At 38.7% G+C, this 16221-nt stretch overlaps 2 protein-coding genes across 2 annotated transcripts; one reads left to right on the forward strand and one right to left on the reverse strand.

The window, feature by feature from the left end:
* Positions 1–1642: 1642 nt before the first annotated feature.
* atp5mea (ATP synthase membrane subunit ea) lies at positions 1643–3637 on the forward strand. The gene is made up of 4 exons (XM_085167211.1): positions 1643–1772; positions 2401–2455; positions 3350–3448; positions 3557–3637. Exons 1-4 carry the CDS (start codon positions 1737–1739, stop codon positions 3580–3582), a joined length of 216 nt encoding a protein of 71 aa, XP_085023337.1. The 5' UTR covers positions 1643–1736; the 3' UTR covers positions 3583–3637.
* A 533-nt stretch (positions 3638–4170) lies between these two features.
* Positions 4171–15901, reverse strand: LOC146514402 (rod cGMP-specific 3',5'-cyclic phosphodiesterase subunit beta-like). The gene is made up of 24 exons (XM_085167208.1): positions 15717–15901; positions 15369–15631; positions 14981–15292; positions 13722–13874; positions 13026–13115; positions 12765–12905; positions 12606–12680; positions 12429–12493; positions 12274–12340; positions 12130–12177; positions 11370–11519; positions 11035–11178; positions 10681–10746; positions 10412–10561; positions 10197–10304; positions 9991–10100; positions 9011–9098; positions 8817–8917; positions 8573–8680; positions 8433–8496; positions 8251–8325; positions 7384–7467; positions 6985–7138; positions 4171–6112 (listed from the first exon to the last, which is right to left on the reverse strand). The coding sequence occupies exons 2-24, from the start codon at positions 15525–15527 to the stop codon at positions 6057–6059; spliced, it is 2568 nt and encodes an 855-aa protein (XP_085023334.1). The 5' UTR covers positions 15528–15631; positions 15717–15901; the 3' UTR covers positions 4171–6056.
* Between the last annotated feature and the right edge of the window lie 320 nt (positions 15902–16221).

A 16221-nucleotide genomic window follows, 5' to 3' on the forward strand; every position in this document is an offset into this window, starting at 1 on the left:
CGAAAAATTCGTGAGTCATGAACAGAGCCTGGCCACTTGGCTTCCACATTTGTGATAATGTTGGCAGCATCACATATGATCTTCACAGTGCAGAGAACACAAATTAGCATCCATTACTATAATGAAATAATTTGTTAGTTTGAAATGCTACAGGGAACTATGTACCTGTACATTAATGCTGTGGAAAGACTTCCTGTTCACATAGTCTCCTTCATTTACTGAAGGAGCAATGATTGGAATGTGAGTGCCATCTATACAGCCAATCACGCCTGGGAACCCTGAAAATAAATGTAAAATTTAAGTAGTAGTTCAAGTATCACCACATCATGAATTAAGCTTTGTTCATCCTGATACCTGCAATTTTGTGGGATCCCTCTTTGATAAATCTTGTGGGTCTATGACCGGGGAACACCACAAACGAGTACAGGAGACGTTTCAGTGCAACTGTAACATTCCTGACTGCCCGACAGACGGTAGCCTTGGAAACGTGCTCAGCGTCACCAATATTATACAGAAAGCTCCCGTTTGCAAAAAAACGAAGTGCAATACAAATAATATGTACAGAACTGAGAGAATGTCCGCGATGTGTCACATGAGCAATATTAGGCCTGAGGATGTTATTCAAATAAATTATATATTGTGCTGAAAAACGGTAACGTTCACACAGAAAATCATCAGGAAATGATAAAATGTCCAAACGCGCTCTAATCACTCTCTCCCGGCGGAGAGCTCTGCGGAGAATTTGGGCTTCAACATCTACTGGCTCTTCAAGGAAGGGGCACGCCATGTCTGACACTTCCTACAGTCAGGTTTCCGACAAAGAGGCGGAGAAAGTCAGGGTTAGTTGAAGTAAACCTGCTAGGGGGCAGGTTAGCTTCACGGAGTGTGTCGTCATAGTAACTCACTCAGAATTAATCTAAACTCGCTTTGTGAAACTGAAAACCCAGAGTTTTCGTTAACTCAGGGTATACTTACTCAGAGTTTGCACTAAACCGGCTTTCTGAAACAGGGCCCAGGTCTCCATTCTGAGCCAAGCTGACCGCTGAATAGCTGTTCATATGCTGAAAAAAAGCACATTAATCTGACATATTTCTGTCCATATCTGGATATATTGGTATATTGCTATGGTATGTTTTATATGGTATATAGTATATTCTAAGATTCATAAATACTGACTTTTACAAATATTGCCCAAAACAAAAATAAAATGAAAATTTAAATAAAGTAAATCCTAACTAAATAAAAGCGTGCAAACTAAATGAAACTAAACAGAATTGAAATAAACACTAAAACGGACCAAATCAGTATCTCTTACACATTTTTGGAAACGTCCTCTGAAACTACATTATGCAATTTCTAAGATTTATCAAATAAACACTGCCCCATTAATAAAAGCTTAGATATAAATGGAAGAAAAACTCGAATTAAACCGTGTTGTCTAACGAAATATTGTTTGCAACAGATATTCAACAAATAATTATTTTTTTCTAACTTGTTAAAGCACTCTACCTTGTCCATGTGGTAAGTTGGCACGATATTGTAGCTTTATATCTGTTGTGTTAGCCCACTGTTTGCATTGACGTATGATGATGATGACGATTATTATTATTATTATTATTATTATTATTATTATTATTTCATGTTCCGCTAAAAGTCCAATTTGCACTGCTTGACTTCGTCGTTCAAGGAAAAAAAACTATTTCCGCTTCGACCGGAAGTCACATCCTAGCTTCAACATGGTTCCCCCCGTTGCAGTGTCGCCGCTCATCAAGGTAAAACATTAATTTTGTAGCTTGTATAGCTTTTATTACTGTAAATGTAAATGGACAAATATGTCTAAGCCACAGTCTGTCCCTAATACACGCAGACTCGCGTTAATGGAAGTTGTTGTATTAGCATCTTAGCTAGTGTTTGCTAGCAGTGACATTGAGAAGTGAATGCTTCCTCGCAAACAGTTGCTTTCTGCGGCATCTTACACATCTGACAGAGGCAGGTATTATGACTAGTAATACTCATGCCATGTTGTTAGACTGAGTAATAGTTAATAGTGTTATGGTTGTTGTTCACTACGTATGCTGAAAGGTCAGAGAAAAACTGGACTTCGTCCCTTGTCACAGCTCATTTGGCGCACTTCGTGTAGGTTTTTGTACGGTATCGTGACCACACACGATGTTTTTAAATATGAAATTACAGAATTAAGCATAAAATGGTAGTTATATATTAGCGATTGACAGTAACGACAGAACAGGCTGTGGAAATTAAGTTCATCTTGTTCGTATCATATGATGAACAAGATAACCGTGCGTGAGCTGCGACATATGAATCACGCACGGTTAGCTGGTTATTCACATATGTTTCGCTTGATAACATGTTTGTTAACACCATTTTTTTCCATTTCAGACGGCCAGATTGTCTGCCCTGCTACTCGGCGTGATCTACGGCAAACAGCGATTTGGTAAGTCCATGTGTGCGCATGCGTTAACTGGTTTGTGTCAGTGCGTAAAAGGAAAAACTTGGAACAAAAAGTCAGGAATGTACATTGTTTGTGACTGATGCAAGGGTTTTATTTAATTTTTTTACTGTACCACATATCACAGCATTTATACCCTAAACAGGAGATGCATCAATTGCAGTTTTTGTGGTTGATTCTGATTTCTAGGATCTTCTCTTACTGAAACAACTGATTAGGTGTTGCTCAAAAGCAAGTGCAAAATATTTGTTTTTCTCTGTTTCCCTCTTCATAGCTGCTTTGAGCTCCTTTGCTAACACCGAGACTTCATGCTTGTAGTTTAGCCACTTTGCTTTTGTTAGCTACAATTTCCAGGGTCTTTTAAAAGACATACATTTTCTTTAAAGTAAAGTTTTCATAGAAAGCTTTCTTTTTATTCTAAGATAATTTTATCTGCTTTAGTCATTTAACTCTTTATCTTTTGAAAGTCATAAAGCTTCAGGACGTTGCCGCCTTAATTCTTGAATTACTAAAATTATATTAAGAATGAATGCAAGAAGGCACACATAATTAGACACAGACTAGTATGACAGAAGGAAAAACAGTTGCGAAAACTACTTAAGAGATGTCTGATCTCCAGGAGTTGCTTATTAATAAATTTATGTCACAGAGGAAGGGATATGTGCTTGCAAGGATTATTTGTACTTTAGGGCACCCTTAATTTCCATGAAGATGTCTTTAGCACATGGGTAGGGGGAACTATAGGATGGACTTATGAAATCACAAAAGTCTTAGAAAATGAGGGCTATCTGTGCTCAGATACACTTGTGTAATGTGTCTTAAGAATAACACTGTGATTTCTAAGAATGCTTAGTGATGGGCTCTGTAATTTTTGTTAAGATTACCTGAAGCCCATTGCTGAGGAGGAGAGGAGGGTTGAGGAAGCGGAGAAGAAGGCCAGAGAGGAGCAGGAACGCATCTACAAACAACTCTCTGAAGGTAACGCAGAATCACACACGGCCTTTGTTTGTCTGTCACATAAAATTAGGTTTGTTTGTTTTAATGCCAACATATTCATGTTTCCTCATTCTTTTTCTGTCTCTGCAGCAAATTCTGACACCATCCTCAAATGAACCATTTCCTGACTTATGTTGCTGAACAATAAATATTTCTAATGTAATCAATAAAGTGTCCTTTACTTTTTTTCTTTTTCTTTTTTTAAAAATTTGCCTCGTATTAGTCGTCACTTCTTATTCTGAACTAAGCCTTTTGAACCTTCTAGTTGCGTTTGACAAACACACATGCACATTTCGTGACTCGTGCTAGTCTGTGTTTGTGTGTACACCTGTCCTTCAGTGGGAATTGAGTCTGGAGGAGGAGCATGGTTGTAATCCTGGCCTAGTTTAGCAGCAATCCTAGGATTGGGGTCAGGGACCAGTAGTAGAAAGTGCAGTGTGGACAGAAGCGATCCCTCAATACTCTTGTGCATTGTGTAATATTGTAACCTTCATAATGAACTCCATATTGCATTATAGCATTATATAGAACATGTTCTTGCATTATAAACATAATGGCTGGGGGTCAGTTAAGGCCAGGACGTGCCTTAACTGACCCCTGCATTCAGGATGATGGGAAGATTCATAAATGAATAAATGACCAGATTCCAACAATTATGTTGGCTCTTGGTAAGTTTCACCATCACAGGAAATAAATCCACTCAGTTAAAAATACACTTGCTTTTATTGGGGTCATCATTGTACATTTGGAGCACATGAGGAGGCAAGCTTTGAAATGCTGACCAAAAAGTAATTTAAGTCTATTAAAAAACATCCAGGGTACATCCAAAGCACATTTAAATTGATTTGGGACCTAATATTATCACACAGGCATTTTTATCATAGCAGTGCCATATCTGGAATACTTTAAATATTTGTAAATTGAAGCTAGCACAATGCATTTGTTTTTCATCTTTATGACTCGTTTTCTAGTGCTTTATAAATAATAAGGTAAGGCCCTCTAGCATCAAACTAGAAAAATATTTGCATCTTAATATTTACAGGAAGGGCGATGGTATGTACAAGTCTATACACAAAGCTCAGTTGCTTCTTCATGCTGTCTCAAACAGCTCTGTGTCCTTGTTGCCTTCGAGGCCTGCACTCAGGGATTGTTATAAGAATAGCCTGATGGCTCAGCGATTAGTGCTGCTGCCTCGCAGCACAACAGTCCTGGGTTTGGGTCTCAAAACCTGACCAGTCGTGTGGCGTTTACTTGTTCTTGCTTTTCCTTTTGTATCCTTTCACATAAGCCACATGGTTGTTTGTCATTATGGTTACTCTTCCTGATGCTGAGCAGGTGAGCTCTGACTGACTCCTCGTCCTATTTGGGAGGAGTCCAGTGCAGGGAGAAGCTTTCAATTAGGGATTGATGTAGTACAACTCCCTCTAAAGCAGTTTGAGTAAACTTTCTGATCCCAGTATTTGATTGTGCTCATGTTGTAGCAGATATGAACAGAGCAAAATGAATTAAAACTCAGACAAAATCAACCAAATAAATTGTTTTACGTGTGACCACCTGATTTCCCGCTCTTATTTAATAAGACATTTATAATTCTATATTTGGAAAATACATATCCGAGGCTACCGTCTCACACTCATAGACCACATACTGTATATTTACAATATAAAGGCATCATGAATAAGCATCTACAGACTTTTGCTGACTGTGAACTCATAAGTGTTCACTGTAAAACTCTTTTTAAAAGCTGTTCCTGTAGCACAACCGAACATTTACCTTTGGCTCTCTGCAGACAAAGTAAACAGACTCTCATTTGTAAATAGTAAGTGACTGGAAGTAGTCAACAGTGGATTACTTTTGAATATGATTAAACAATAACTGTCTATGTTCTGTGAAAACTAAAGTACTATAATAGTAAATATATGAAAAATTAAAAGCCCAAACATTTTAAATAATCTAAAGAGGCCCGAGCATTTAAAAAAAAGCACTGCACTCACTTTCTGTACAGGATTACTGTTTACTACACAGATGTAGGCTGTGTCCTCCTGAGATGTTTGCCATGTAAATAAATACTTGGAAGAATTGGGGAAAAAATAAAAAAGTTGTACATATGAGAAACACACAACAAGCATACAGCACACACACACATTCACACATTGTCACTAACACAAATCCTTTAAAGATAAGCAAACTTTTTTAAGATCAGAGGAACCCGAGATGCAAAAATCATCTTCACTCTTGATTCATAAAAGTACAATTATTTTAAGACAGGAAGCAGCAATTTTGCCTTAAATGTAATTGCAGGATTTTTTTCAAAATGTGGTCAGTCTTTCCTTGATTTGAATTAATTTTTGGCTCACCTGGCCTCTTAAAAATAAAGCTTTGCTCTTCTTGGTGGAGATCTCGCAGTGTTCAGGTTTTTCCTTTTCCGACTGGACCCCCTTTTCTGAAGAGTTACTACAGGGCTGTGCATTCATATATCCGTCTTCCTGACTTCCTGACTTTTTCTTTTGTTTGTTTCTACTGGGGTGAGACTCAAGTCTGTCATGAGTGTCTTCGTAGACCCCAGGAATGTCAGCAGTTCTTTGGTTGATTAGCACACAGAGCAGGTCTTGGAGCCAGACCCACCACTGGGGTTGTTTGCAGCCGCTGTTAAACAATTAAATATTCAACAAAAGAGTAAGTATACAATTAAAGCACTAGAAACCAAATAATCACTTGTGTTGTGGCTAATTTTTATATATGAACCCATTCTACAATCCAAATGAGATATTTAATTAAAAATAGACACAACACTGTTCAAAAATATTGGTGTTAGACCAAAGAAAGGCTGGAAACCTGGTGCAAAGTCTCATGACAAGTCGATGACATAGTTAGGTAGAAAAAGAGACCTCAGAGAGGTTTGGTGTTTCAGATGTGAAGCAAATTAAAAGCACCATCACCTCCTCTGGGCCTGAACCCATTCAAGATGAACTGAGGTGGAAAAAAAGTGGAAAACTGACATTATTTCTTGTTTTTGTTTTTTTAATGTTGAATCCTCCACACTAAAGACGGAGGATTCAACCTGGCTTACTATCAGCATGCAGCTCAGTGGTGCAGAGATGGATTAGTGCACATGATGTGAGTAACTTGCCCTTCTATGAAGGCCCCATTAATGCTGAATGATATTTGAAGGTTTGTGTACAACATATTCAGCTATCCATTGAATTCTGCATGTATTAAACAGTCTAAAAAAATGCTGTCTAGATCTAACCAGACACCAAACTGGGCTAATTGGTATCGATTTAAAAGTGGATTTTTTTGTTGTTGTTTGTTTTTTTTAGCTCTGTGAAAGGTTGTCTCTGTGCTACCTTCAGATTAATTATTAATTATTAATTAATAACTTTCAAATCATTGCATTTCTTTTATTTTTGCACTTTACATTGTTCCACCTGTTTGGGTTCAGTGCTCTGCCTCTCTGAGTCAACAACCCTTTTAACAGTTCCTTGTAGGGTTCTGATTATTGTAAAGACACACCCTACCTTTGCTGGCTGCCACTGCCTCTTTAGCAGCTTTTTCTTCTTCGATGGCTTTGAGCTTAGCCTCGTACTCTTCCTTTTTGGCATTCCACTCCTTCCTGTTGTTTAAGATGCCATCCAGCATGGGCTGGATTTGTGGGTGGAAGCGAGAAAACTCCTTAAAGATAAGATGCAAAGAAGAAGTGAAAAATTAGCCTGGAGCAGCATAGAAGAGGGGAGCTGTACAGGAGATGGTGATGCTCCATTAAAAACACAAATACATTTAAAAAAAAAAACAATAAGAAGAAGAATTGACCCAGTGGTTTAAATGTGTTCAGACTAACTTAGGTTTTGCACAGAAAAAGTGACAGGAGCCATGCAGTGCTCACATTCGGTGAGCAAGAATGTAATAATCATTATTACCTTGTAGACAAACGTGCAGACAAAGTCAATGAAACCACACTGAAGCTTTGGAAGCTCAGCTGACTTGGTCCTGTCCATCATGGGCTGGTGGGAGGGACAAACATTTAGCGCAGTCAGAACTCTCATATAATTAATGAAATCAGTGCAAGTCTGTAGCTAATCACACACACGATTACATTTTTACTTTAAAATAGTAAAAACGGCCTGTATTTGTGTAGCGCTTTACTTAGTCCCTAAGGACCCCAAAGCGCTTTACATATCCAGTCATCCACCCATTCACACACACATTCACACACTGGTGATGGTAAGCTACATTGTAGCCACAGCCACCCTGGGGCGCACTGACAGAGGCGAGGCTGCCGGACACTGGCGCCACCGGGCCCTCTGACCACCACCAGTAGGCAACGGGTGAAGTGTCTTGCCCAAGGACACAACGATAGAGACTGTCGGAGCCGGGCCTCGAACCGGCAACCTTCCGATTACAAGACGAACTGCCAACTCTTGAGCCACGATCGCCCCCAGTCACTGCACTTTGTCTGAAAAAGCTTTATTTTTTTACTTGAAACTTGTCTTATGACGTCCTTTGCCTCTGTACGAGTAGTTCACCTTTCCTCAGGTGGGTTTCTGCTCAGCTACATAATGAGTGCAATCCCTAAAGTGACGTGTGTGAGCTGCTGAAGAGACACTACAACTTTATTCTGCCCTTTACACATCTGTAATAAGCTAGGAAATATAGTGCTGGACATTGTATCTAGCTGGCAGTATCATGAAAAAAACAACAACAAATGAATAATTATACATTTAAATGTGAAACAAATAAGTATATTTTTATGAGCACAAATACACTCCAGCAGTAAATAAACTCACAATGGGTTGCTGCTCCAGTACAGTCCTCTCCAAGTCACCCTGTTCCCAAAACTCTGCTGCCACAGACAAGGCAACCTGGAAGACATACAAACATGGTTATGCTCTTAAATAATACAAAAATCATTATTTACTCATTTGTGACTCAGCTTACTAACAACACCAATAATTTCTGTGCTTCTCACCTTGCTCTGAACTTCCCAAGGCTTTGTGATTGCGGACAGGTCACATGCGGTCATCATCATGGCCCTGAAACAGAAAACAGTTTGCAGCCTCAGAGAAATGTGCAGGAGCAAGTAACACTGTGCATGTTAGTTGCACTCACATGACAATCTCTTTTCTGGTTGTTTCTAGTGACATGAAGTCGACCCATTTCTTTTCATCCTCATACGTATGTGAAAGGTCCACAATCTTTTGGAACATGGTTCTCTTCCTAGAAAGGTGCAAGGAGAAGAATCATTTACTTACTGTTTGTCTACTTTTTGATGTAGTTTGACAGTAAAAACATAAGAAAAATAAGACATTTATCGTCAGGGAGCAAGGGCAGGCAAATGAAAAGTAGTACTGACTTGAAATAAAGAGCCAGGTCAGTGGCGATGATGGCGATGTCCATGAGATGGATCACGTGGTCAACCTGTCGCCTGTTAAGGTTCTGATAGATATTCAGTGTCTGCATAGGAGAAGAGCAAAGAAATGTCATTAGTGACTGAATAAAGAATACAAGTAACCTAAGCTAAACTCTTGTTAGCATCTTGTTACTCACCTCGTCAGCCAAGAGGAACTTTCCAAACTCTAGATGGTGCCGTTCCAAAATGGAAGAGCCGTGTAACTTGGCCAGAGGATTACCAGATCTGTTGAATGAAAATACAAATCCTCAGATACCAGCAAGATTTCAAATGGGACTGAAGTTGGTTATCATAATAGTTACTATATATGAAATATTTTAAAAGAATTAACAGGCTTTTTAAAACATCATTCAGTTTATTACCACATTTTCTCCCATTTGTTTTCAAAAGATCTCCTGAAAGGTTAAAATGTGCAGGTGAACTTTTAAGATGATCTAATGCTCATTCTGAACTACAAGCGAATGCATAATCTGTAGTAATGACTGTGGATCACTATATCCTTTCAACTACATCACCCCCCCCCCCCCTCCCCTCCCCGCAAAAACAAATATGTAGCTATGGTTCATCAAATGAACAATGACGACTCACTGTTTCTGTTTGCCTGGCATAATTCAGAAATCGTGCAATTACTTGGTTTGTGCCTTAGATTTCACCATTTACAGCCATTTCAGTGACATCTGCAGCACATGCAGCAGAGTAGCATCGAAGCTAAACAGCCAGTAGTTTTTTTCCTTTTTAGGGCATGTTGCTAATTACTTTATAGAATACGTTGCTGGAAAGTAAATGAGAATTTACCTCATCATTTCCCCCTTTCAAAATAAACCTAATATAGTGACTACATCAAAAATTCCTTCCTTAACTTTTCTTTTTATCATCGACCTGCCAGCAGGCCCACTTTACAAGCACTCTTTAAATGACCATAACTCTGAAATTGTTTGTGTTAGAGACAAAATTCAAACTGTTTCAGAAAGAGGAGAATCCCTTTACTGGGATTACAAGGTATTGTAATTATATTGCACAAGGTACTGTACAATATATTAATATAATAATATATAAATGCTATATAATGCTGCAAACCTTTGTTGTGAGAAATCAAAAAGTTCCCATAAGCACTTACTTGACCTGGTACAAGTTATTTGTCCCTCTGTGATCAATATCGTGAAGGAATCCTGCGGTTATCATCGCCATTACCTCCAAGTCAGTGTAGTATCGCTTCAGCATTCCTGTCTGAGCACACAGAGACACACAAGATATTGCCATGCCGTGTATAAAGATATACATTTAAGCTGAGGTAAATGGAGGTTAATAAAATTAAAGAAATACCGTCAGTAGCGTAAACATCGTCTGTCCAACATTAAACCCGTGACGCCAGTTGTGGTAGGTGATCCTTCTGTACCCTTTGCTGACTGAATACATGAATCGAACCAGCACCTGAGAGGAGAGCAGCAAATCATTAAATCTATTTAAAAACGACACAGCTCCAAAAGGCTGTTCACAAACTGAAGATAGAGATGCACACTTGTGTTTATCTGCATTACCTCTTGTGGAATCTGGAACTTCTTGACCACACCGACTTCATAGTACATCTGGATCCCACACTTCACCAACTCCATCTCTGTGCAATTAAAATCTGAAAAGCGGAACTCATAGATCTCAAACTTCTTAATTAGTGGAGGAAGGTCTTTTTTCTGTGAGGGAAATGAATGAAAAAGAGACATATGGAAAATGTCAAACTTTTCTGGTAACATAAGCCAAATTGAGGGACAAATTCATGTGCTGGACATCACAATACACATGTTGGACATACCAGGATAGCTAGGAGCTCGTCCTCTTCACAGTCTCTGGGTTCACAGTCATAGAGCTCTCTGGTGTACTGGGAGAAATTACAAAAACCATTGATGTTATAGGTTTAAACTGAGGCAACAACGCAAAGTACAAAGGTGGCAAGTGTTAGTTTGGTCTCCTACAAAGAGAAGAATTAGTGAATCTTGTTAAAAAAGAAAAGCTTTTTTTGGTTCTTGTTGGATGGTTTGCAATGTCTTTTGGTGAGGTAGGAGTTCAAATGAGGCTGGAAACCTTTTCTATTGTCATTCATCTAAATACTCTAATGTTTACAGTCAGTTAACAGCTGGGAGAGAAAACACATTTAAACAGGACAAACCAGGATGTTCTGAATCTCATCATCTCGACATTTGACGTGGTAGAGCACCATGTCCTGAGCGATGTCTTTGCGGTTCTCAAGCTTATTCATCTTGTCGTAGGTGTCTGTGTTCAACGCTGACCATCCCAGGAACTGAGTCAAAGCCTGAGAAACAGGAAAATCATCAGAAGATGGCCATCTATGTTACACGTACAGCCTTCACCACATACAGTGTCGGCAGTGGACTCCACACATAAACATAAAACAGATATAGACCCTTTATCTTCCCAGATTACATTGGTGGAACTTTATTTTTCTTTATTTGCACTAAATGGTTTTGTGAAGATTACTGTTACCTCCATGAGCTGTTCATCCTGATCATCAAAAGGCTTTCCATCTTTTCTGTTGTAAAACGTGGCTACGCCAACTATCTCTTCCTTTTTGTTGACGATTGGCAGCGAGAGAACATTTTTTATTGTCCAGCCACTGCTGTCCAATGGCTCTTTCTGCAACACACAAGAAACAAGCAAGCCTCATAACATATGTCTACATGCAAAAGGTTCTTCAACTTTTTTTACAAGCAGAACATCTTGCGTGGCCTGTTTAAGCTTAGAACTGTAACTACAATCTAAAACATTATAGCCCAAATACTTCAGGGGGTCTTAATAATAATGAAGAAACAGGTTTCATTTTAATCATGTTAATTTTCCAGTAAATCATTCTGTCTGGTTTAATGATGCATTTTGGTGTTTTCAAAAAAATTCAAGCTTAGTATGATTGTCTGCATATTTTCTCTGTTTAACCAGTTTGTTCCTAGAATAACTTAAAGATGATAACTGATTCAGATATCCCCCTTGGCCACTAGTCACCTGGATAATCAACCAGGAAGAAGCATGACAGGTTTGATAAACCCTGACAGAAGTTTTAGATATTAACGTTTTAAAGTTACGACAAACCTTGGCTATGGGTCACAGACCCCTGGGTGTTCCCGGATACCACTGTGACTGCCACTGCTCTAAAAGTACTCTGCACTGTTGTTTGCTTGTTTTGTTTTTTTTGTTGTTTATTTTAATAAAGTAGCGTCCTCTCTACACAGTGACATCTACAATATCTTACCTGAAAATTGAACGTCTCATCAGCGCCTGCATTCATAATGTTACAAATCTACGAGAGGGAAGAGAACAACCTGATCAGTTTGGAAATATTTATTAGGTTAAACTGGTTTGACAGCTTTCTGCAAGTAATTAAAAAGAAACTTACAAAGCCGCTCTCAGCAACATAAGTGGGAAGGCCACTACTCAAAGCCCAGTGATCTGCGGGAGGATTGCTATAAGACACACAGGCAGTAAGTCAACAGATGTTATCTCTCACTAAAACTTTATTAATCTCTTTTATTTTTTCATCTAACCACTTACGGTATTACTTTGATGTCTTCCTTTCCGTGTAAAATATAATCAATCACTTTGTAGAAGATTACCTCCTAAAATCAAAATAAAACAGAGATATTTGAGAAAGCGGAAGCAGTGTGTAGACATTTACTAGCAAAGGCAGTGCTGGTAATAATGTTAGATAAATAAAATAAAAGAATATACCCTGCCATCAGGGGTTACAGGGCCAGAGTAAGGTGCCTGCTCTCCCATCAAAACTGGCCAGATGTCAAAGAACTCCTGGAAGCAGAGAACGAGTCAGTAACTTCACGGTGGTACAAAAATACGGCTTAACACACACAAAGATACAGAAAGAAACCACACCTTTTCCTTCGTCATGTCTAGTAAACCAACAGAGTAGCGGTCACAGTTGAGGTAGGCTCGGACTGTGTACAAGGCTTTGTGAAACTGTCGCTCGATGTCTGTCAGCTCTTCGAATACCTTGTTGGCTGACCATAGCAGCAGCTACAAAACATGCAAAATATACATTAAAGAAAGAAAATTAGGTTAATACACGGTGCAAGTGTAACACTGCAGTAATATTTCTGTATCTACATCAAAGACAGCACATTAAAACTGCCGTACCTGTCCTTTACGCGTCTCACAGCTGTGGAGGTAACTCAGGTGGTAGATCTTCAAGTTCAAAGTGGCAACTCTCATATACTTCAAAAAAAGCTGTGAGGATGGAGAAAGCGGGGTCAAAATAACATAAAAAAATAAGTGGCAGAATTAAATTTGTGGTACAAAAAAATGCTGTAAATGAAGGTCGAGGGGTGATGAAGATAATGTACTATAAATATAATCAGCAACATCACATTATTATTATTATTATTATATTTATTATTGTGCCTTTTTTAAACAGAGAACATACTGACATGTCCGATAACAGGCTTCTGCTCTTCCCCGAGCTTGTTGATACATAACGTGGCATTATTTTAGCCATGTTGAAATATTTTCTTGTAAAACATATGAAATAGGGAAAAATGAATCTTAATTCTGATGCATTAACCTGATGTGGCTCTCAGTCCATTCAGTTCAGGTATATTTTTAAGAGGAAGGGGGTCATCCCTAACTGACATTAATGACCTTGCCCATATTTCACGCAATACTTATCAGCTGTAATAATAAACTAATTGTCTTTAATTACAATCTTAAGGCTGACTGACTGTCTAAAGCTGATTGTCTTTACCTTAAAGCAGAAAAACATTGTTTACCAAATTGTGCACATTAGTTTCAACTGTGAGTGGTTCAAGCACATGTGCTTTTGTGGTTTGGACTCACATCTTCATCTTCAGCATTGAAATGTGGTCCTGTGATCTTGTTCACAGCCATGACCACTGCCACCATGTCTTTGCCGTTGAGGATGGGTGTAGCCAGAATATTCCTGGTCTCGTAGTCTGTGAGCTCGTCAACAAATGAGCTGAAGTGCTGGTTCTAAAATGCAGTAAAGATGCCTTCAGAGCACATAGACATGTAATTGCTCATCCAGAAAACATTATTAATACAACACTGCAAAGGCTTTCATAAGGCCTTACTGAAAGCCGAATACAATGAATATATCGCTAGACAAATTCATTTAATATTATTGTTTTTAAGACAGAAGACTTTTACAATGTACTACAGTTAATGTGTGTACACATATAGTAAATACTCCAACTTAACACGGTGGCATAGAGACAATGAACAACTTTTATACAGCAGAGCTCTGCAGGAGCCAAGAGTAGATTTATTAGAGAATAAATAGAGTCTATAATAAGAGGTAAGTGTGTAGGTAAGAACGCATCATATGGCCCACAAATCCCACATTTTTATTAGTTTGTTAACTCAATTTAATTATAAAACTACAAAACGTATGATGCACGCTACTGTTCCTTTAAAATATAACAGTGTAAATAACAATATAAGGTTTATACAGGGATATAAAAGTAAGCTATCAAAGTGAAATGATCTGTTTTAGATTCCTGCTGACTAAATGCCAGAGATGTCTAATCCACAGCTAGAGCAGAGCCTGATGGGATCTGAAGATAAATGGATTATGTCTGACAAGGGGATTTACACCTTCAGGTGGTCAAGTGTAGTGTGTGACTAGCTTTTCTTTTACTCTCCCTATAACCATGAGGCTCTAGGGTATGATATCTAATATATGTGAATATTTACGAAAGCAAACATGCAAAAATGTTACTTTGTTGTTACTCTGTGAGGAAAAGAGTAGCGGCAGCTCTTGCTGTTTGATTTTAAAGAGGCTGATTTTAAAGAGACTGTAACAAATCTTGACATTCTTGCCTCTTTCATGTGCAACCAATGAGCGCTCGATTATCCAACAGAACTGAACAGATCATGGGTAACTTGCCACCACCTTTAACTTCCATTGGAGAGAATATAAATGAGAATATAAATCAAAAGTGTTATTGTGATATATTTATAACTGATTTAATTCTTAATTCTAGCCACTGTGTGTCACCTGGTGGTAATCTAATATGAATCACACCATTCATCATCTAAGCTTTCCCTCTAATTAATTAGCCCTCCCTCCTCCTTACCTCCTTGACGTTTTTCACATTAACTGACTTCTTGGTCAGAGCCACATTGCCAACTATTCCCATGTCCAGCGGATACACGATCTCAGAGTCTGGTGGCACAATGCAATCGTCAAACTCGGAGTCTTTGCTCACGTTGAAGAGTCGTGTGGCGAGCTCTCCCACGCCATTGCGCTGGCGGTACATGAACAAGCTGCAGCGGTCAGCGTGGATGAGCGCGCTGACTCTTCTCAGGATCTTGAAAACCACCTTTTCCATGTTGATGTTCTCTTGCATGTCTTTGATCAGGTCATACATGATTTTGCTTTCCTCGATCTTGAAAAGGACAGAAAAATCACTAAAAATCCAAAAATAATATTAATAATAAACAGAAAATAAAACTGTAACTTACCTGACTGAGCTCTTGAAACTGGCTGAAGTCGATCTGTTTCTCTGGGAGTCCTGAAACCTTCGATATGGTGGAGGTGTTCATCTTCTTGGCAAAGTACTTCTTAGCAAAATCAGGATTCCCGTTCAGGAACTTTTCCACGTCTTCCTTTTGTACACCCATGATTGCTTCTTCCTTGTCCTCTTCCAAGTGTCCCTGTCTTCTCCCTCTTCAGCTCAGTGATCGAGCTCCCACTACGTCCAACACTGCTCCTCCAACTTCCCCACCTAGAAATCGAAGACAAAATAAGAAAGGAAACACTTGCATAGTGACTTTCTAAACTTTACCCCCCAAGAAAGAAAGAAATCTTACCCAGATACTACACAGAAAGGTGGGAAACAGAAGTGGACACATTCAAATGCAGGTATAAAAAAATAAAAAATTAATCCCCTCTTGTTAGTGGGATAAGCAGACTGAGAGAGGGAGATCCCTGAGGAGAAGGCAGCGGGCTGAATCCAACAATCCCTCTGTCATCAGCAGATAGTGCTGAAGGTTAGTGGGGATCTGCCTGTACTAAACTCATCAGCTGATCATGTAGTAAGGGATATGTAGGCCATAGGATCCAGACACCATTGTGCTTTTGTCCAAAACAAAAGTAAAATATATACTGTCATGTCCCTAAAGGAATAATTATGTTTTTTTAGGTTTTCTGCTGGCATTGCACTACAAATTCAACTTGGCTCATTTTTTGCTGTTAATTACTGATTTTGTTGATGTACGCATTTAAGCATCGATGCACAATTGTGTAGAACTTTTCTTTAAAATTCTGAGGGGAGAATATAATAAAAAGCTTCTTCGTTGGTCTCAGACTTTTTTT

This window comes from Neolamprologus multifasciatus, chromosome 7, assembly GCF_963576455.1.
Source record: "Neolamprologus multifasciatus chromosome 7, fNeoMul1.2, whole genome shotgun sequence".
NCBI classification, from domain to species: domain Eukaryota; kingdom Metazoa; phylum Chordata; class Actinopteri; order Cichliformes; family Cichlidae; genus Neolamprologus; species Neolamprologus multifasciatus.